The following is a 22409-nucleotide window of genomic DNA, read 5'->3' as shown; positions in this document are numbered from 1 at the left end:
GGATGTGTATACAATGAAAAAATGAACAACAATCAATTACATTTCATGTAACGCACAATTATGTTTATTAGTCATTACACCATTATCATACTAATGAATAAAAAATTTTCAAGTGTGTGTTTTTATCAATACCGATAAGAACCCGCATTTGATGATTAATATTTGACGTAAAATGTTTCAAACATGAGAAAATAACTCCTTTGACAAAAAAAATCGAAGCAACATTTCGAATATTTCAGTATGATACGTAAAAAATACGTAGTAGCATTTGTTCTGATTGTTAACAACGATTGTCTTTCTTTCAACTTGCATCTTTTGTTTAAACACATTGAATTAATGTTTCACAAAGTTCGGGTTCATATAAAATGCAATTATTAAGTATCTTCAGATTGTTTATTAAACATTTAAATTATTTTAATACATTAATACCGTCATTATAAAGTAACGTTCTAATACTGATCAGCAGTTTCGATCATGATTTCTAAATTTTCTTTGAGTTGAGTCAAATTTTGGTTCGCCATCTGACCTAAAGTTCCTTCTGTAGTACCTGGAGGTTCTAAAGAAAGAATTTTAACTGATTTTTCCAACACCTCTATAGCTTCATTTAATTTTTTCCTCAAACCATCTTTATCTATCTCTCCAGCTGCGTACTGATTTTTGGCGAGCAGAATCAATGGAACATGGAGTTCGTAAAGAGTTAAGCCTGGACATTTAATTATTAGGGCATTTTATTAAAAAGAAAGAGATTCCAAGAATAGCAAAATTGTTATAATTTTCTCACTTATTGGCCAATGCCAACTATGAACATTTCAAAGGGTTAGAAAAACAAATGAGTTCCGGAAAAGTGATGAAGACATTTATTGCGAGAACTCGAGAACAAATATCAAAACAAAAGAGAGACTGCCTTTGTTAAAGAAATTTGTTTCTTTTTTTGTTTTTCTAAAACGAGTTTCACTGAATTTAATCATAAACATTAGAAAACCAAAATAATAACATGTACTTGTAAATGTGGGAAAAAATAAGAAATTTTACCCCGTAATCTGGAACATCCTGGTTCTATGACATCGGCGACTTGAAGAACCAGTTTACACATCTCCATTTTCCTTTCAAGTAGTAAATCAGGTAAATCTTCCAAACTATAGCCATCAATCTTCCCGTACAATTGGCTCAATGCCACCCTGAGAATCACGTTGTAAGCATTCCGGGGATGAAGAACAGACTTATACTTTCTGCACAATTGTTCTCTATGTTCTATAGCCTGTCCACCTTCTAGATATTCTACTTCGTCAATTTCCGACTGAATTTTTGCAAAGACTTTCCTAACTGCTTCCGATGGCGTCGTGAATGTACAATGAGAACATTTCCAAATTGCACTGTCATCTAACCGTAATATATCAAGCTTTTCATTTATTTTACTGATTCATTTGTAATATTTTACCTAAAGGATTAATCGATGTAATTAAGCCATTGTCGCATTTATTACATTTCAAACTACTCATATGCGTTTCTAATTCAGTGGGGTCGGTACACCTTTTGCAACAACATTCAAAATATTTACTTTCTTTAAGAAACTCCCTGCGAACTATTGTTGGCCATAGGGAATAAGTGTAACTTGAACACAATTCTTCTCCCTTTTTAACGGCTACGTTCGCCCTTACATTAACCCTAAGAATTAAATTTTCTATCATTAACGACTATTTATCTGTTTTGGAGAATCCACAGCCCAATTAAAAAAATATTAATAATCAGTAGGTAATAAGGAACCCATATGACTTGACCATTTACGAAAAATTTAATGTTTCCTGTTATTTGATGAGCATTTGTTAACGAATCGAACAATTGAAATATTTAGCCTATCGGAACGTGCTTACTTTTTGTTATACGTAAAAATAAGCGAATCGTCGTAAACAATAAATCGGAACAAAAGCTGCACGTATACACCCATTAGTTTACATAATTGATTAATAAGTAATATAAACATGTCAATTATTAGGTAAAAAGCAGAAAAGGAACAACATAAAGAATCGAGTACATATACGATGCTTCATAGTAGGTTTTCATGCCCAGAGTCTAACGATTTCTTTCTGGTTTCTGGGTTTTGCTGTGATTTAAGTTGTTTTCTTCCCAACCTTTGGAAAGCTTATTGGAAGAAGACAATCCGAATGTCAAATCACTGCAGAACTCAGAAACCAAAAGGATGAAGTTAATAAATAACACTATCAAAAACAAAAACTCCAATTATAACAAACCTAAAATCGTTTTCGTCCCCAACACCTGTCGATTCTATGGAGTGGGTAATGTTCGAGACACAATTATGATTCAATATGGCCAATTTCGGATACAAGCATCTTATACTGTAACCCGACTGGGTCCTTGCTTCAAACGCGTTTACATCAAGGATGCCACAAACTTTATGTATAAGGTCCTCGTCAAATCTGTCCAGTTTACATGGTCCTCTTAGAAAGTTCACCACGTTTATCTGATTAAATTCCCAAACCGGTTTAGTCTTCCTCTCTTCCGAATGAGATTCCATCATCTCCACTTCCTTGTTCCATCGTTCTGAATTCGTTTCTAATGTCAGTAAAACCCTTGAATAGAATTGCATAGTCTATGTAGATACTAATACAAACGCTCTGGTAAAGAATTAGATTTTATCTGTTCGCAAACTGTGAGAACCTTTCAACTATTCAACGTATTTGGACGTAAGAGTTCCGCAACGTAAAATGGGTCCTAAATATATTTTACATAGGTACCTATAGTGGAACTAAACACATAATAATGGATTGTTGAAATCGTCTTGTATTATTTTCGAAATTTGACTGTGAAATTAGTAAAGCTGATTTGTCTCTTAATAGCATATAAATACCTAATTAAAAAAGCAGTTTTTCGATATTATCAAATTCTTCCCCTATTTACAATATAATCAGTGTGAAATCAAATTCAAAAGGGGTTAAAAAATTAGTTAGTTTTTAAAAAACAACCGTCAACGTGTTGCCCTTAGTTAGTCATATTTAATTTTGCATTTTTCTGTAGAAGTTTTGATGCTTAAATCAGTAAAAATGGGAAGGCTGGAGTTCCGAAAACTGGAACCCTCAATTAAATTAAAAGGATTTTTGGCGACAAGAAAGCGAAGGGGGTGAAAACAATTTTTTTTCCGATTTTTTGTTGCAAAGAGAATACCATAATCTAGAGTCATGGATGCATCCAAAGGATCGTGAACCATAGTGTAGAATTCGTTAATTCTGAAACACGAACAATAATGATTTCCGAGTCCAAGATATCTTATCTTATCTTATTTTCACATTATCTATATTTATACAAATGTCAAAGCAATATACAGTACAAATATTTCTTTTCACCCTCTTCCCTTTCATCATCATCAACATCATAAGGTCGTCAGTCCTAAAAGACTGATCAGACACGCACCTCCACTCTTTCCTATCCCGAACTAATCTTCCGATTTCCCTAAAACTAGAGCATCCAACATCCTTAACTATTTGCGAACAGTAATCTAATCTAGGTATTCCCTTTCAAGTCGCGAAAAATCCCCAGCGATTCTGAGGGTTCCGACTTTCGCAACTCCAGCCAATGAGAGGTCTGAACTATTTAGAAGAAAATTATTTATATTCTACATCTGCCAACGTTTCGTCAAACACTCTAGGAACTTTTTCAATCAAGGAAAAAATTTCTTGCTTGTTTAGACTTTGAAAAAATTCGCATAACCTGGCAGGTGAAACATTAGCAATTGTAGTTTCCAAGGTTGCATACATCAATCTTCCGTTATTAGTTTACAAAACCTTTTTGAAAACCTAAAGCACTAATATTGTTAATTATGCATGCATGTCAAACTTCTTTTCTTAAATCTGGATTGTATATATGTAGGTATAAGTTCGTAAGTATTTTTATATGTAAGATTGTTTACCTCAAGGGTGTAATACACTCAATTTGGGGACAGATATCAGTCGGATCAGACACACTCTGAAATTTTACTCCTTCTTTAGAAAATATTTTACATTCTTGTTGTTTATGAGCTGGAATTTGTTCGCATTCTGGACCACAAACTGGCCATTGACAAGACGAGCACAAGATTGACCCGTCAGTTGGGGTGCAACAACCCAAACAAACCACTGGACTGTCTGATTTAAAAATATCTTGTGTTGCCCATCATTTATCGTTAATTATTATCATGGCATAAATAAATACCTGTTTTAGGACCAAAAGCAAACGGAATTTCGGAAAAAATCGTCTCTCCTTCCGCCAAATTCTTGCTTGCTGTCGCATATCTTCCACACTTATCACTCTTTTGTATGTCAAATAAAACCTACAAGTAGCAAAAATATTTATTAAAGTGGCAATGTTTAGCCAGTAGATTTACTTGTTGAGCCATTTTGCACTCTCGCACTTTGAAACAATCAAACAAAACTCTCTTGATTTTATTGTTGGACGACTCTCTGAGAAAAACATCGTCGTAGTATTTATAGCATTATTTCGGTCCAGATCTTTCGGTACTTATCCAGAATAAATCTATTTTTGTCGAAACGAACAATTCGTTTTAAAACCTGTTGCGTTTATAATGTGGTCTTTGCCAAGATTTATATCCCGGGTCAGGACGCTTTCCATACAGGGTGTATCATGGACGCCGTCACGATTATTTTCAAGGAAGTGCATCCTTATAATTTTAAGTATAGGTGTTCAGAAAATTATTAATGATAAGTACCTATCATACACCCCTTTTTTCCACTGTGCAAATCAAATATATTGAATATTGTCATCAGTGACCTGAACGATCTCAATGAAGTGAGAAATGATTCCATGTTTTTGTGAAACGCGTGTTGGACAGCAGAGATGAAGATATGTATCGTAATTTTTGAGAGAGCTCAAAGAATTTGCTAAGAATCGAATGTTAAAATTTAGGAGTCAATACCAGAAAGCTCAAAATTTTTCGAAAAACAGGATGCTAAATTTAAGGGTCCCCGACTGATAGCAAAGCATTTCTTCTTTGAATAATCGATTTTCTTCGACACACAAAGCCATTTTGGCTGTATTTTCTTTCATGACAGAGTGGTACAACTGCAATTCCTTGCACCCTCCTGCCAAAGTTCGTTATTACAGTGGATGTTTACCCAATTTGAAAAATTAAGAAAACAAAGATAAAAATGTTATGTTGTTTTTACTTTAAGGTGTTCGACAAATATGAACATTTACCGTGCAGAAATAATTTTTATGTAATATACTGCGTGAAACTATTTTTAATTGTTTATAATAAATATAATTATTATCAATAAACAATGAAAATAAGCAGCCAAAATAACTCCTGAAAACTTCCTCTTCGCTATTGTAAAACCCTATCAAAATTGTTTCAGTCGTTTCGAAGAGTAACCCTAACAGACAGACAGATAGACATACAAAACTTCTTTAAAGCTCATTTGTCTTAATAGCATAAAAATAATTAAAAAAGCAGTTTTTCGATATTATCAAATTCTTCCCCTATTTACAATATAATCAGTGTGAAATCAAACCCAAAAGGGGTTAAAAGTCATTTATTTTTTTAAAAAACAACCGTTAACGTTTTGCCCTAAGTTAGTCATCTGTAATTTTGCATTTTGCTTATTATAATTTGATGATAGGCGTTATTAACTAAATAATGTCCTCATTACTTTTAGGTATTCAACTTTATTCCTTGTATTTTTATTATATAATTTCACATCTGAAAAAATTTGTGTTCAGCATCGGAACAATATTTTTGACACTATTTTCTCATTCATATCTATTTCCATTGTTGAGTAATTGTTGAGATTTTGACTGTTTTTAAAAGTACAAGGTCAACAACCCTTTGAAACTCTATGTGTTCAGGATGGGAGCCATATTGTTGGCACTATTTTCTCTTTGATATCTATTTCCATTGTTGGACAATTGTTGAGACTTTGACAGTTTTTAAAAGTATGGGGTCAACAACCCCTTTAAAGCTTAACGTCATTATTAGCATATTATCTTTAATTCTCTTCATAAGAAGCTAAAATATCATATTTATCCATTTTATTGTTAAATTACGTCATATAGCTTGTGTGAAACATATGCACATTCAATGTTTAAGAAATTATTTATAATTTATAAGCTTTTATTGCCAAGACAGTTAGAATCCTTATCAGTGGATGTTTTAAAATTTCTTTAATTAGATTACTGGTTATTAAAATGTTGAATTTTTATCTTATTCACCACAAGTACATATATTTTTTGAAATTGGCCCTACCATGTATATAAAAAAAGGGAAATTATGTTTCAATTGTTTATTGTGTGGGATGGTATAAAATAGTTGTTAACAATTATTAAAATTTACATCTTCTGTTTAACAACAAATGTTCATTCAATACAACTAACATTTCACAAGTACAATTACTGTTTCATCAACAGATGATAAGATGCTTAGAAAAATGCCAGACTGACAGTACTAATATAAACATAAAGTTGAAATGCTTAAATGAAAATTACAGAATTATCAAACTATATAAATAAAATAGATGCCAAAACTATATACCACTAATAAAAATGAAAAAAATAAATAAATATAGAAGGGACTTCAAAAGAATGAAGTGTAAAAAGGTGTTCCATGTTCACTTGGCATAGGAAACACTTCTTTAGGTTAAATACCAGCCCTCTATTGAAATATTAGCAACATAAAATTGAGAAGGGGTACTTAAAAATTTTTACCATAATGGCACTTGTTTGCAAAAATTATTTTGGTTTTGTAAACTTTGTAAGTTTGCAAGTTGAAATGCATTTCAGTTTAAATCTTTGTTTTTATCAGAATGGCATGGACTATTCAAAAACACTTGAGGTATGTTAGGTCCAAAATAAACCTTTTCATTTTGAGACAGTGATTCAAATTTCTTGAGCTCAATGTACTCTTTTGTATGGAGAAGTCTATTGGCTTCAGCTTGTTGTTGGACACGGTAAGATTCTGCATCAGTATGGCTTTTTTGTCGTGCCAGATGCATTTCATCTTCTATTTGTGCAATTCTTTTTAAAGATTCCTTTTCCATTATATTCTGCTCAGCCTGGATCTTTGCAATTTGGGCTTTTTTTTCTGCTTCTATAATTGCCTTTTTTCGTTCAGTTTCAGCATCTTTTTCTACCACCTACAGTACAGAAACCATTTGATAACAAAATAAAGTCATGTATAAATTACTTTTACCTTTTGATGCTGAACTGCTATTAAAAGTTTAGTCTTTTCACTTTCCATCAATTCATAATTTTTTCTAATCACTTCTGGTATTTTTGGTTTAGTGACTCGTACTGCTTGTATTTTAAGGCCTTGAGCCATTTCATTAAGATCTTTTTGCAATGCTATCTTAAGATTTTCATCAATCTGATCAAACAAATCAATGTATACTTCATGTAATGTGTGAATACTGCAGAACTGGTTCAATTCATGATGAACTTTGTTGAATATCAATGTCTTATCATAATCTGCTGTGTAGTTGCGCACAATATCTAAAACTATTACAACAAATATTCAGATATTTGCAAATTGTTAAAAAACAAATTAAGTAATTGTTATTCAGTATTTAGCAGTAATCAACAAACCACTTGCAGGTTGTAAAATATTCACTACTTCTATACGATCAAAGTAAATCATGACACCTCCACTTGTTCCACATGGTACATTTTTTACTTCATCTGTTTGCAAAGTCACCTGTAAAAAAATATATTAAAGCACGTCGTATATAACTGCAACATCATTTACTTGAACTGGTCGGTACACAGTCAGTAGGGGTATCATCATGTGGTATCCAGGTTGACTTGTAAATGGTAAGAGTGCTCCACCCTTAACAATATAGAATAGTATTAAAATATTAAAAATTCAGCAGACAGTTTTCTTGTATATTCTTACTCTAAAGTAGACCCCAACATAACCCTCTTCAATACGATGCAATGAATAATGAAACATAATAAAAAAGGTCATGAGTATGCTACCTATAAGTATGTGCTCTGTAAGAGGAGACATCTGAAAATTAAATTTAATTATTTAACTTGTTGATGTTTTGTTTTTCAGGAAATTAAAATTTTAATTTAAAAATTTTACCGGCATTTTCGGGTTTTGTGGAAATTTCTATCACTTTTTAGTTTCGTCACATACACATACTTATTCAAAATTCAACCTTTATGAGTTATCTTTAATAATCACCTGTCGAATAACATTGTTTACTAATTAATTTAAAAAATTAGAGAACGAAAGGGGATTCAGCTGTTCTACTATATCCACCGAGTACACGGATTTTCGGGGGTTTTGCTATGTTATTTGCATAGATAAGTTTTTAGTCTTTTTAATCATTTTTGATTGTTGACTATAAATAATTGTTAACACAAATCAAGGATAGAACCATAGATAATGTTATAACATGGTTATAACCGAAACGGCTGTCATGTTCAAGCAAATGATCCCAAATTAACTAACCAAATGGTAGATTATTGGACCTTTGCTTCTCTAATGCTGCTATAGATCCATTTCATCCCTTATTACAAATTGAAATATGTGTACGGAGATCATGGCATATATCCATGTTAGTTTTAACTGAAGCTTATAGAAGCTATGTAAATAAAAAACTTTTTGGATAGACACATCAAACACACTAAGGAACTTGGATTCTTACAGTTAAAAAAACTTATTGAACTTATATTATTCCCACCAGCATTAGATCGTGGGCAGATTATTCCACCGACCTGAACTAGTCATGGTCATAAATGGAAGGCCCTCTTCATACTTTTTAAGGAATCGTGGAAATGGGCAGTGAATGGTGTTGGTGGTTAAGAAGAGGTGGACTAGTTGAATGAGACGAGACGGTTGAAATAAATATAGCAGAAGGATAAATGACCCATTGTAGAATGTTACTGTTCCACACGATTAGGAAAGCCACAAGAAAACTTACATCAAGGTAAATTAGGAAACCGCTGAGTATCCCAGTTGTGAGTTCCTACTTAAGGAGGGATTTTAGTCAGTAGGCGCTTCGGCAAATCTGACACTACACCTCCTGAAGGGGGTGTTCTTTGAAGATTTCCCCTCCTCGAGGAACAACTAAACAAAGAAAAAGCTTTGATGACGTGTCTAAAATCAGATGTAACCGCATAGAATTGTTACAAACAAATTAAAAACAGGAATTTTATCTCCTTGATGAGCCTGGATCGAGGCGTGGTGTCATAGTTTCATAGCCCGTTTGAGTCATGAGAAGAGAAATGAAGTTTGGAGGAGCAACATGGAGGCTGTATGGTGGCTGCGGAAGTGTTTAAATATAGTTTCTAGGAATCAGCGATTATTTATTGGACAAACACGAACAACTCGTTTTGGTTTTTTTCATTTTCACAAAGTTTTCATTATTTTCCGTTGTCGAAAGTGGTTCTGAGTGTTGATTGTCCTTCAGCTACTATATTCTCTTGCGAAACAATTTCTGCCAATCGAAAACGCTTGATCGACCATTGGCATTGTTTCATGTCATGGGTTTCGCTCGAGTTTGGGGGGCTTGGCACTCGTGACAGGAGTGTTTCTTTCTGTGCGGAATACTGAAAGTGTAGCCGAATATCTGATATTGCTTACCAGGCGACAACATTGAAAACTAATTGACTATGGTATATTTTGAAGAGATTAATCTAAAAACTTGAATCTTGAGAGCATGAACAACAACGTAACTTCGGTTAACGAAAACAGAAATCTTGCTATTGAGGTGAACACTAACCCAGTATTCTTTATTCACGAAATAACCACTGCATCCACTTGGAATAACAGTTTACGGTGAAATCTGGTAAAAAAAAAGTAACTGGGCCCTTTTTCCTGAAGACATTACAAATGCTGCTACAACTGCTATTGGTTATCACACCTGTTTAATGACCTACACTGTGGTGCAGTGATAGGTAGAGAATAGTGAGGAGAGCCTCCTTTAGGGATCGTGGGAAATATCGCGATCTTGGTGATGGTTAAAGAGAATGACAAGATAAAGACAGCAAAAAAGTGAAATATTATCTTTAGAATATTACTGCTTCAGTATTTCTGCGAAGGAAATCACAAAAAAAAATATTGATTGACCCCAGGACTATTATCGGATTTGAAAGGCTCTTGACTTTTTTTACGAAAACATCTAATGTTCTAACTGATGAATCTTGAATCTTACCGCAAGGAACTATTGTGTATGCGAAAATGTGTTGTCATAATGAAAAATACAATGGGGATATGCTATTCAACCAGAAATGGACCTATCTAATGAGGGCGAGTGATTCTGACTCGACTGAGGATGAAGTTTAGGAATTTCGGGGCTTATGAATGGATTCAAAAAGAGGGGCAATGTAGTACATTGATTTATATATATCTTGTTAATGGGATTATTGAAAACTGTATCACACTATTGTAGTAAAACTTTCAGTAAAATATAATATATATATTATAATCGAAAATTTTTTTAAAAAAGATGATATGCCAAGAATACCTACAAATTTTACAAGGAGAATATTTTATGTTATTTCATTTCTTACCTTTTATTCCTTCTTTAATTGTTTCTTACTTTGTGAGTTGAATGTTTGTACATATACAGCGGAAAGAGGCATGTTTCAAAACTGAATATTGATGGCAATACACCCACGAAATAATCACGAAATATTGAAACTGTGAAATGGATCTCGTGTTCTATTTGGTTCCTTGTACGTTACTACACTATTGATTAAATTGAAAATTCATTTAATACATATTCCATTATAAAATTATAACATAAAAGTTGTAATTACCATTTCTGAGGGCGTTTTAACCTTGAATAAATAACTAAAAAGATTTTCATCGTACAAGAGAAATTGTCATGTGTTCCAGAGTTGGATAGATTAAATTATGAGTGATCACAGAGTGATTTTGATTTCTTAGCTATCTCTTATTACGTATAGTCGGTCTTAATGGTCTTGATGGTCATGGTCCTTGTTGTAAATGTAATATCAATGTTTATTACTATGTCTTCAAAACGAAAATTAAAAAGTTTGACGATAAGTTGAAATTTTCCGTAATTTGAATTTTCCCTAACTCTAACACAATTGGTCACTAATACATTCAAATTTCATACCTACCAGCATTGATGGGGTGTATTCAAATATCTAGGTAGTCTATGATTTTAACTATTTTTATTTAATAACTGAAAAATAATATCTTTGTAAACAGTTACTTTAATAAGATAATACAAGACAGAAATGAGCGCGAGGTAGATTACTTTTCAAATCAATAAAATCAATATTGAAGTAATTCAGCCTCCCTGAAGGTATATTGTATTAAAAATTATAAATAACTTTGGATGAACATCTACAAGAAAAATGCAATATATTTTTTTAATAACTAAAATAAAACAAATTGAAATTATCAATAACATATTCATTTAATAAGTGTCTTGTGCTCACAATAAAAATAAAAAATTGTAAAATAGTCAAATCAGTTAAATTCTGATAAAATATGGGTAAATATTTGAGTGTTCATAAATATTGAAAATGTGTTTTTGATTGAACACAACAAAATTAAAAACTGTTGACAATAAATTGTAAAATTTATTTATTCACACTAGTCGAGTATGTTAAAATAAAACGATTTGTTTTACGAGTTAAAATTATATTATTTTATTTAAATGTTACGTTCGAATTTATAATAAGTAGGCACTAGGTGTATATATATATATTAAACAAAAATAATTTTACGCTTAATAATATTGGAAAATTATTTTGTTCTCCTACAAACAGCTATAACATCGGTTCAAGTACACGCTCTCGGTTTCTATTTTTAAAAGGGGGTTCGCTGCGCATAACGCCCTTCCCCCTCGCAGGTCCCCTTCTTCCCAGCCAACTAATCGATACCTGCTCCAAAACGCTAGCCAAGCCCCCTCGAATGAGTGGCGCAGTCAACAATATAATATTTCTAAACGCGAACGAAAGAGATATTATTTACCGCGGTATTTTATTAATATTAATTAATTAATTAATATTTTTTTACCGTCCCCTCGTCAATATACCGGAGTACCGGAGTTTTCAAGTTGTTTCAACAGACCTAATGATGTAACGTTGTATCTGTCTATTTAACAGTAATTAATAAGTACTGATATTGCTTACCAGGCGACAACATTGAAAACTAATTGACTATGGTATATTTTGAAGAGATTAATCTAAAAACTTGAATCTTGAGAGCATGAACAACAACGTAACTTCGGTTAACGAAAACAGAAATCTTGCTATTGAGGTGAACACTAACCCAGTATTCTTTATTCACGAAATAACCACTGCATCCACTTGGAATAACAGTTTACGGTGAAATCTGGTAAAAAAAAAGTAACTGGGCCCTTTTTCCTGAAGNAATCTATGTATAATTGAAAACAATAGCTGTACCAAGCAGTAGGTGTTTACTGTGTTTGCGTGAAATTAATTAATTAGCATTTTTATCAGAATTGTTTTTATGTAGGTAAAATACCTGATTTTTGTTTTTTTTTCTATAAAAAAATCTGATTAATTTCGGTTTAATAATTTAAAATTTATCTACTTTTTTTTATGTTGAACGTTCTTTACATATCTATATCTTCTACAAAATGATTACAAATAATTACCAAATAAACTACAACTATGGGTATTATAATGGGGGTTGCAGCTTCCATTTGTTGCATACATTGTTAAAAATACGTGACATTAAATTTTAACGAAACTGCAATTGGCGATTTATTTTATTAAAGATATTTATTCTTCCATTATTTATTTAACCGTTTTATTTATTACAATTACAGATACCTTATTATCTTATTGTTTTTTCTTTCGTTTTACTGACGCAGACTTTGAATTAATAAATTTCTTTCGATATACAGGTAAGGCAAAACGTTCACTAAACATAGAAATTTCACACTTCCTTGTCTGCCTTTTTTTATTTATGTCACACAAGCGAAAATGCAAAATAATAATTATCAAAAAGTTTTGTACAAAGGGAGACTTCTCTCAAAAACTTAAATTTATTAAACTTATAATGTTGTGTTGTTTTTTATTGGATGAAATAATGTGATCTAAGGTACTTGTTCCTATAGCACCTCGTACTTTTCGAAATATGATGCCGCACTTTGATGATTACATGTTCTCATATCTGTACTAATGTAAAAAGTGCAAGACGAAAGCAGAAATGTAGAGGACCTAGTGGTTCTTGATAGTTCGGAGCCTTTTTTTTTCAATTTTTTTTCCTCGCCTTGATGACGTAAATAAGTACTAAAGTCTTCAGTTCTTTTTCACTTTACTGTTTTTTAAGTCAGTCATTTGCTCATCATCTGCTCTTACTGTTGCTTCTTGCTTTTGCCTTATTTGTTGCTTAGGATGTAGCTGTTTTTGAAGATTCTGGACTGCATGGCTATTTGGATTTCATTTTAGAAAAAATTAAATCAGCAGATATAGAGCTAAGCGTAAAAACACAATCTTGGCGTTCTCTACATTTCAGCTTCTGACTGAAACCTGAAACTATTTTTTGGACCACATCTACATAAATACTCAAATAAAAAAAAAAGTATTTCATATAACGTCTTTGCGGACATCCCACTTTTTTATTTCTATATTTTCAAAAAAATTACAGATGTCTCTTCATTTAACATGGGATAATCATCTCGAAAACCTGAGCAGCACATTCGAAAATCTCTTCGAAAATAACAAACTGACCGATGTGACGATAGCCTGTAAGGACGGGTCTCTACTTGCTCACAAGTTGGTTCTCTCAGCTTGTAGTCCATATTTTGACAAGATATTACAGGAGAACCCATGCAAACATCCTGTGCTTATTTTACGCGGGGTTTCGCTTAAAGAAATGAAAACAATTTTAGAGTTCATGTACAAAGGTCGAATCGATATTCCCGCCTTTTTGTTTAATGATTTGATTTCATTGGCTTATGATTTGGAAATCAAAGGATTCGAAAATTTTCACGGAAATACAGCGGGATCATTCAATTCAACGAATCCCATACAAACGTATGCAGACCAGATCAGAAGCTCTTTAGAAATTCAGGAAGGTCGGATGCCCGTCGAAGCGATTTTAAATTCCGCCCCTGGAGATGAGGTATTGACCCGCTAGATAATGTTTGTGTATTCTTTAGATTCTATCACTTCAAAGTTGGTTCATTTTAGAGAAATGTGTCTTTTTATGATACTTCCGGTTCATATTCCCATAAATATGAGTCCGACACGCGTTTTAAGGGTCAAAAAAGAATTTCTTTAGAGTCCCTTGAATCGTTAGAGTGGCGCAAAAACCAAAAGCGAAGACAAGAAGATCGTAAGTTCGAAACGTGTCTTATAAGGTACCTATAATTGTTACCAATAATTACAATTTAATTTTAGATGGAAAAATTTGTAATTCATATTTTTCTGTTGGTGATGCGGTTTCCATGTCGAATTCCCGATACGGAGACCAACCTGCTCCACCCGTACCTTACATGGTAATTTTCTATTGTAAATAAGTTTATTTGCTACCTATTAGCTCTCAGTAAGACAGTACATCAAAGTAGATTTCGATATTCCAAACTTTTAGACAACGCCAGTAATTTCGTCAGTTGGAACAATTGAAGATGATGAAAATCATGAGGAAGTCAATTCAGTCGAAATTCCAAATAAAAGAGAGAATCCTTCAGATGATCAAGATTACGTACCAAATGATAAAAGCGAAAATAAAGTTAAAAAACCACATCAATGTGAGTTTTGTCGAAGTAGGTAAGTCGTTTCAATAGTCAAGTCTGATGAAGGCAACATTTGATGAAACAATAAATTGTTACAATTTTATTCAATAATCTTTTTTGTGAAAGTTTATAAATTTCGTATTTCGTATTCCTGGGGTGAAAATTTTTTACTATCCAGGATATTTTACAATTCTAAACGTTTAATTACTCGCCATAAAAAAATTAAAGCGGTTACAGGGAAGGCCTTTTTCCTTTAGTTTTAGCAGGTCTTCCCATTTAGCAAGACACCGAAGAATGCATACGGGTGAGAGACCATTTAATTGCACCCACTGTGGAAAAGATTTTGCTCGTCAAGACAAACTTAAACAACATATTAGAAACAGTCACTTAAATGTAATGCCAATAGTTGAAGATAAGAATTACATCACCCTGACCGACGTAGAAACTCGGGTATGCTAATATTCTTAATGAGCCAAGTTTTTATTCCTTGATTTCATTTTTTTTTTGTTCAGAAAGAGTCAGATCTTCCCATTAAAATAAAAGTAGAAGAACCACCCCAAAAAGAACCAGAGCAAGTCCCCGAACCAGTTAAAGAAGTTGATACACCCGATCTGAGTGTTAACAATATCCCAACAACTAATTTAAACAACGATAGGCTCCAAGAAATACCCACGGACTCCCCTTTGAAAAGAGGCCGAGGAAGGCCTAGAAAACATCCAGTGAAAGGTAAAAAAATACTGGAATCGTTACAGAAAAGAAATCGTAAAACTTTTTTCAGTGCCCCTCCCAGGTCCAAAAAGAAGCAGAGGTCGACCTAGGAAAATTAGACAAGGTAAGTCTTGAGAAAATATTTATTGCTATTATTATTATTTTAAAATATTCTGTAACATTATTAAATCTACAGTTAGTAGCAAGCTTCCATAGATGGCGACTTACATACTATCTTTATGTGATTATTTATTGACTTCTCTTACTTCCTTTATATACCTTTCATCCACAAAGGAGCTGGGCTGATAAGGATCGTTTCTGTCCTATGTCGTTCTAGAAAATAAGTTATTCTAAAGTTGAACCAAGTACCTACTTCCTGCAATAATTCAAGACATATGTATTTTTCGGGATGCTACTTGATCGCTTCCAAGTCCATCTAGTCTAAGTTTTTCTGGGTTTCCCTTGAGTCGCTTAGGTTGGGGCAGTAATATTCCAAAAGTAATCCTTTACTTCTCTTATGTTTTCGTTTCATCCTTGTTATCTTTCTCTCCTCAACCACAATCTATGATTCCTAAATGGAGACTTGTGAAGGGAGCCTTGTCTTTCGGTTTTGGACTAGATCAGAGGTCAAGGGACTGCCCGCTCACCAGTACCATTAACTGGTCTGAAATCATTTTTTTGATGATTTATACCAATCCCTTGAGTTTCTATCAATGCTTTGGGCATCATCATATTTCTTTACTATTTTTAGAGAGCCTCGAAGAAAACAACGAAGTGTACAATAATTACTTTCATAATGATTTACCAACGATGAGCCATCATCATCATCTTGAATCGTCATCACAGGCAAATGCCACTGATGAAAAAACTAGAATAGATTCGTCCTCTTCCTCTGTCTCTTCATCCTCTTCGTGTGAAGTAAAAACGTCAACACCTGATGCTTCTGAAGAAGGAGCGACTAAAAGACATCAAAACATTGCTATTGGTACCACCACCAAAGTTGGTAATATTAAGAAAAAGGAATGCGAAGAAAGTAATGGTAAATATCACATATCCGGGGATGAAACGCCAAAAGAAATAAAAGCGGAGATAACAGAAGAAAACATTGCAGAATGTGATTATGTTACGTCAGGGGCTGATAAGAGTGCATCAGATTCGTTGTTATCGATAAAAAATATTGGTGAATGTACAGTGTCGTTAGCAGTGAAGTAACTAGTAACTATTGCGATTGTCAAATAGTAGGTACCTAAAGTATATTTATTTTATATAATACCTATTATATTCCGAAAACATTGAACGAGATGTTTAGAATATCTTTTTCATTTTATTCTTTTACTTTTTCCTTTTTCGTTTTGAAAAGTACTTACATTATTCGTACCATGTTATTTTTGTTTATGTTTATGAATAAAAGAATGTGTTTTCTTTTTATTATCCAATAAATAATATTATATGTTTGTTAAAATATTGCTACTTTCAGTACTGAAACCGTTGAATAGAAACGAGACAGAATATTTCCAAAATTTTGTAAAAATGTTAGGATTTACCCTCTGTTTGGTACTCAGTTTTTAAAAAATTCACAATGCAAATAAATCAGTTCTACGAATTTACTTCTCTAGGTTTCCGAATCATTCAGTTGGTAAGTTACAAAAAACTAAAATTACGAAAAGAAAAACAAAACAGAATTTTTCCAAAATTTTATAAAAAGAATGAAAATATAAAATACATTTTGATACGTACGGCAAATTTTATCTCCGAAAGTACAAATCTAGAATAGCTTCAATTTCTACTCAAAAATAAAGAAGAATTTTACTGAAAGAATATGGATTTACATATTCAAATACATTATTCTGTAAGTAAACCTTTTGCCTGATAACAAAATAGTTTTGTTCTATTTGTATCTGTACTTACCTACGCTGAAGTATATGTTACTTCAAAGTTATGCATTTTTGTTGTTATGCAAGTGCACAACATTAAAAATTAAATACACTATTAAAAGTTTGTAAAAAATGCATAATTTTAAAGCAACCTAATTTAGCATAGATAAGAAGGCAAAATAATTATCTATTGCTTCATATTCTTTTTTCTTACAATGGTATTTTTTTATCAGGCAGGAAGTCTACTTAAAGAAGACGTATGACCATATAATATTATTTGATTACTTTTTTCTTTATCGTTTTCTTCGTTATCATGTTATCTTGCAGGAAGTCTACGTACTTACAGAAAATATGTAAAATACTTTAATACTTTTCCAACATAAGTCTTAATTATTTTAGGTCCTTTGCAAGTCAAAAAATATGAAATAATTCATACAGTTAAGCAGTTTTGCAGATATTATTGGAAATATACAATGAAGTCTCTGATGTTATACCTAACAATTTATTTAACAAAAATAGTAAATAACTAGTTGTACGAGACAGATCTTCCAAATTTGATTTAGCGAAACTTTTAAAAACAATGAGCAATGAAACAAAATAGGCACTAAATATTAAAAATCCAATCAAATACTTCAAAACTTAACAATTTTTAAAACCATCAAAACTTACTCCTGAGGAATCCCGAGGGGAACTCCTTTCCTGGAATGTTATTTATAAAGCACAAGGACATGCAGACATCCAACAGGGTAGAATCGGTTAAAAATTAACAGTTAAACAAAATAGACGCTAAATATTAAAAATCCAATCAATAACTAAAAACTTAACAATTTTTAAAACCATCAAAACTTACTCCTGAGGAATCCCGAGGGGAACTCCTTTCCTGGAATGTTATTTATAAAGCACAAGGACATGCAGACATCCAACAGGGTAGAATCGGTTAAAAATTAACAGTTAAACAAACTAGACGCTAAATATTAAAAATCCAATCAATAACTACGTTGTTTAAACATTTTTAAAACCATCAAAATTCACGCTCAAGTGACGTAACGAGAAAGAGTTGGGCAGGTGGTGAAATCCACTCCTGGCCCGAGATCCGGAGAAGCCCCAAGGGGATTCCTTTCCTTGAACGTTATTTATTAAGCCCAAGGACACGCAGACTTCCAACAGGGTAGAATCGATTAAAAATTAACAGTTAATCAAAGTAGACGCTAAATATTAAAAATCCAATCAAGAACTACACATTGTTTAAACATTTTTAAAACCTTCAAAAATCACGCTCCACTAATTTAACGAGAGAGAGTTGGGCGGGGGGTGCAATCCACTCCGGGCCCAAGGTCCTGAGGAGCCCCAAGGGGTATGACTCCTTTCCTGAAACGTTATTTATTAAGCGCAAGGACACACAGACATCCAACAGGATAAAATCGGTTAAAAATTAACAGTTAAACAAAGTAGACTCTAAATATTAAAAATCCAATTAAAAACTGCATTGTTTAAACATTTTTAAAACCTTCAAAAATCACGCTCCAGTAATTTAACGAGGGAGAATTGGGCGGGGGGTGCAATCCACTCCGGATCCAAGGTCCATAAAAGCCCCGAGGGGGATGACTCCTTTCCTAGAATGTTATTTCTTAAACGCAAGGGTACGCAGACATCCAACAGGGTAGAATCGGCTAAAAATTAACCGTTAAACAAAATCGACGCTAAATATTAAAAATCCATTTTTAAACCGTCAAAAATCGTGCCCTCTTAAAAATGTTAAAATGCTTTTATTTCTAATCTGAGTTTTAATATTTGGCGATTATTTTGTTTGAGTTCTAATTCTTAACAGTTTCATCAAATCAAGTTTTGTGTCTCGTATAATCGCCTGTTCATATTTTTTGTGCAAAATTAACGTTTTTAATACGCACTAATTCCCGAAACTCATTTGCCTACTTCTACGAAGAGTCGCGATATCTCAAATTGATTGCGCGTGTTTCTTATTGTTTTCCAGCGAATTTAATCTTATACGTTGAAGTTTTGCAACTGTCATTAGATTAATTGATAAATACATTTTTTATTAAAACAAATACAACTTAATCCGATTAACTTCCAAAAGAACTTTCAACTGACGCGTACTTACACGTGTTTGACGCACGCATTGTGAGCATCTTCAATCCAAGACTACAATAATAATTGGAGCAAGTCCTTTTCGTTATAATTATTTCTATCGCTACAGTCTCTTTTTTATTTGAAATCTTTTGTTATTCACGCGTGTACATTTTACATTGTACATTCTTATCGCTTGATTTCATTTGTCCTAAAAAGTTGTTTTGCGGTAAGAAATCACAGCTGCCTTCTAACAGACTTTCAAATAAAAGTTTAGATATAAAGCCAAAGAATCTAACAGCAAAACTAACTAGTAAGAGTCAGTTAAAACGTCAAATCGTAAGAAGAAGAATTTACAAAATGCAGTTTATATTTGTAAGCTCTAATTAACTTTATAAAAATGCGAGTGTCGTTGTAACTTAATATTGTTTTAGTTTTTTGTCATCTTGGGAATTATACTTGGCGTTATGTCTCAAACTTTTGACCTTTCTAAACATAAAGGTAAGGTAAAATAGATGAGTCCGTTTTATTATCTGTAGCAAAAGTAGTAATAATATACGTATTTGTAAGTACGTAAGTTTAAGCTGTGTGTGACATAATCATCCCTAAAAATGTAATTTATAAACTATAGTTATTATTTAATGAATACTAAAAGTCAATTAGTAAACTAAAAAACGTTTCAATTTTTCTGTTAAGCAGAATAAACTAAGTTATTCTTGGTCAGTAATTACGGAAAGTATTAGACGTGGAATGCAATTTTGGTATTATATGATCTCTTTACAGGGCCGGGAGGGGGGGGTCCCTTAGTAAATTTTGGGGGTTGAAGTAAACTTTACGAGAATTACAGCTTGACTATGTCAGAATGGCAAACAGGCGTTTTTTTAAATACAAAATTCTGCATTGTATTTAACGTAAAAATGATATATCTTTTATGGACGAAACAGTATAATGATAAATGCTGAAGGTCGAATCCTACTGGTTCATTTTATGATAGTAGTATATGTTTGCGAATGGAAAATTCCTAGATGGAGAGTACCTATAATATAATTTCAGAACATCCAGTGTCTTCTCTCTGCGAAATTTGCTACTTATAGTAATTCATTATCAAAAAGTTGTTCGTCCAAAGACCAATTGAACACTGACTTCCACTTCTTTGCACTTTCAGAAATCGATAACATCCTTTTTAAATATGGATTATTAGTTCGAACTTATTAACTTTTCATCATAGGCCATTAAAATATATGTTGATGACAACTTATAATAAGTTGAAAATATGGACGGTTTTTACGACATATTGACCAACCGCAACATATTCTGTATAACTTGATCTGCATGACTTAATTGCACTTATCATTAAAGAGGACCTTCCAATTATTTTAAGATTGTATGAATCGGCCATTATTTTTGTAACTGTTTAATTAATATAGTCAGACGTAAACGCAGGGGAGAGTTTTAAACTCCACCCCACCCCTCATTAATAGCTGGTCTTTTCCCTCAATTATGCCGGTAGGCACTTCATATCAGTCAGTATTTATCCATTTACAATATTCTTTCTATTTACTAACAATCCTGTCCGACTGAAATTGTGTTCTGCAATTCCAAAAAGTTTTTTTTTACTTTTTTCATATTCTTTATGACCCCCCCCCCCAAATGTTTTTTGCGTTCGCAACTGAATATAATTCTTGGGAAACCACACGTAACATTCATAAGGACCAAATGAAAAGATCGAAGAAGCATCACATTGGATAATAATAAAATTATTCTTTTGATTTTATAACGATTCCAAACGAGTCATTATCAAAATTTAAATTTTTTGTATTAGATTTTGAACTGATTTTCTCATGTAAAGAATAATGCCTAGGTATAAAATTCAACTAATTTTTATCCGAGATTAGGCAAAAAATTTACCAAAACTGCTTCCAATGATAAATCCCATGCACGGATATGTTTCAGTTCGGCATAAGTAGTCTCAATAAATCATCAAGCATGCCGATGAGATGGATTAGATCAAATAAGATCGAAATCGTAATCCACATAATAGTTTAGATAAATTACTGGCTAAGAACTTAATCCATCCATTAATGTATATTAATCCACTCTTTAATGTATATGTTGCGTCACAGATTAAACAAGAATTTAGATACTTACCTTAGTAAGATCTTTGTCTAAACCATTTGAAATCCCTCATAATTAAGCAACAAAAAACCATTAAATACTGGCATACTGACATAATTTTTCTGTTATTAGCAGTTATTATACTCATAAAATTAATTTGTTTAATGACTTACATAGGTATTAGCCGTGGTAAAAGAAATGATCATCATCATCATCATAATAAAAAGAGCGGACCAGTTTATACTTTCGTAAAGACCGACAAACATGGTAATTACAAATGGGGTGTAAGGCACCATTTAGGCAAAAGGCAAAAAAGGTCCCTAGAATAAGTTATTATTTATTTTGTACAAATTTAATCGTTATAGGTAATGTTAATATTGTTACTTCATCTATTAGGAAGTCCAGTGTAATAATATGAAATGGAATTGTTTGAAGTTTGTAAGTGACTTTCTCTGAGATGTAATTTATTTCAGATTGTTGTATTTAAAATATAAATACAAAATGAAAATACCTATTTCAATTTTCTATTTTAAATGTTTTTCCTAAATATGTACTAGTTTTCTATTTCTATCTGGAGAGCTGTTCTTTTAGAACACATTTACTTTTAGTTGAGTATTAGAAATACGGAATCGTTTAGCAATCACTTTCTTCTTCCAAAATATTGGAAGAAGTGTTATCAATAAAAGGATATCAATTTGATGAATTATATAACATACATCTTCATTCAAATTTTCAAGTCAGCTTTGGTCAATGTTCTTTATTGACGTTGGTGTCGTGAAGGAGGAAATAAATGTATCGCCATGAAGAGGCATGAAAATGTGCATGACATGAATTAGCTTATGGCGTGCTGATGAGATCAAATGGGATCTCCACAAAAAAGAGGTCTTCGTTTAACAAAAATTTTTCAAAACATATTAATAAATCTAATAACACC

General features: G+C 32.4%; 3 protein-coding genes across 4 annotated transcripts; 1 reads left to right on the top strand and 2 right to left on the bottom strand.

Moving 5' to 3' along the window:
- Window positions 1-379: 379 nt before the first annotated feature.
- Window positions 380-4471, bottom strand: LOC108740435 (SET domain-containing protein SmydA-8-like). Its single transcript, XM_018474745.1, has 7 exons — window positions 4376-4471; window positions 4204-4321; window positions 3923-4136; window positions 2250-2588; window positions 1439-1665; window positions 1033-1380; window positions 380-703 (listed from the first exon to the last, which is right to left on the bottom strand). The coding sequence occupies exons 1-7, from the start codon at window positions 4385-4387 to the stop codon at window positions 450-452; spliced, it is 1512 nt and encodes a 503-aa protein (XP_018330247.1). The 5' UTR covers window positions 4388-4471; the 3' UTR covers window positions 380-449.
- A 1801-nt stretch (window positions 4472-6272) lies between these two features.
- Window positions 6273-8368, bottom strand: LOC108740428 (erlin-1). The gene is made up of 6 exons (XM_018474740.1): window positions 8084-8368; window positions 7892-8005; window positions 7745-7825; window positions 7585-7693; window positions 7193-7497; window positions 6273-7136 (listed from the first exon to the last, which is right to left on the bottom strand). The coding sequence occupies exons 1-6, from the start codon at window positions 8087-8089 to the stop codon at window positions 6780-6782; spliced, it is 972 nt and encodes a 323-aa protein (XP_018330242.1). The 5' UTR covers window positions 8090-8368; the 3' UTR covers window positions 6273-6779.
- Window positions 8369-13555: 5187 nt separating this feature from the next.
- On the top strand, window positions 13556-21892 carry LOC108740455 (zinc finger and BTB domain-containing protein 8A). 2 transcript variants are annotated; one of them, XM_018474782.1, is made up of 9 exons: window positions 13556-14080; window positions 14149-14293; window positions 14359-14456; window positions 14549-14727; window positions 14951-15143; window positions 15206-15419; window positions 15472-15525; window positions 16153-16639; window positions 21653-21892. In XM_018474782.1, the coding sequence occupies exons 1-8, from the start codon at window positions 13604-13606 to the stop codon at window positions 16611-16613; spliced, it is 1821 nt and encodes a 606-aa protein (XP_018330284.1). In that variant the 5' UTR covers window positions 13556-13603; the 3' UTR covers window positions 16614-16639; window positions 21653-21892. The 2 variants fall into 2 exon arrangements, with proteins under 2 accessions (XP_018330284.1, XP_018330283.1); XM_018474781.1 differs by lacking the exon at window positions 21653-21892 and having other exon boundaries at window positions 16153-16770.
- Window positions 21893-22409: the final 517 nt, after the last annotated feature.

The sequence above is a fragment of the Agrilus planipennis genome, unplaced genomic scaffold (assembly GCF_000699045.2).
Source record: "Agrilus planipennis isolate EAB-ADULT unplaced genomic scaffold, Apla_2.0 scaffold251, whole genome shotgun sequence".
Taxonomy (NCBI): Eukaryota; Metazoa; Arthropoda; class Insecta; order Coleoptera; family Buprestidae; genus Agrilus; species Agrilus planipennis.
Note: the sequence above shows the minus strand (reverse complement) of the source record. Positions and strands in the feature narration are given on the sequence as shown.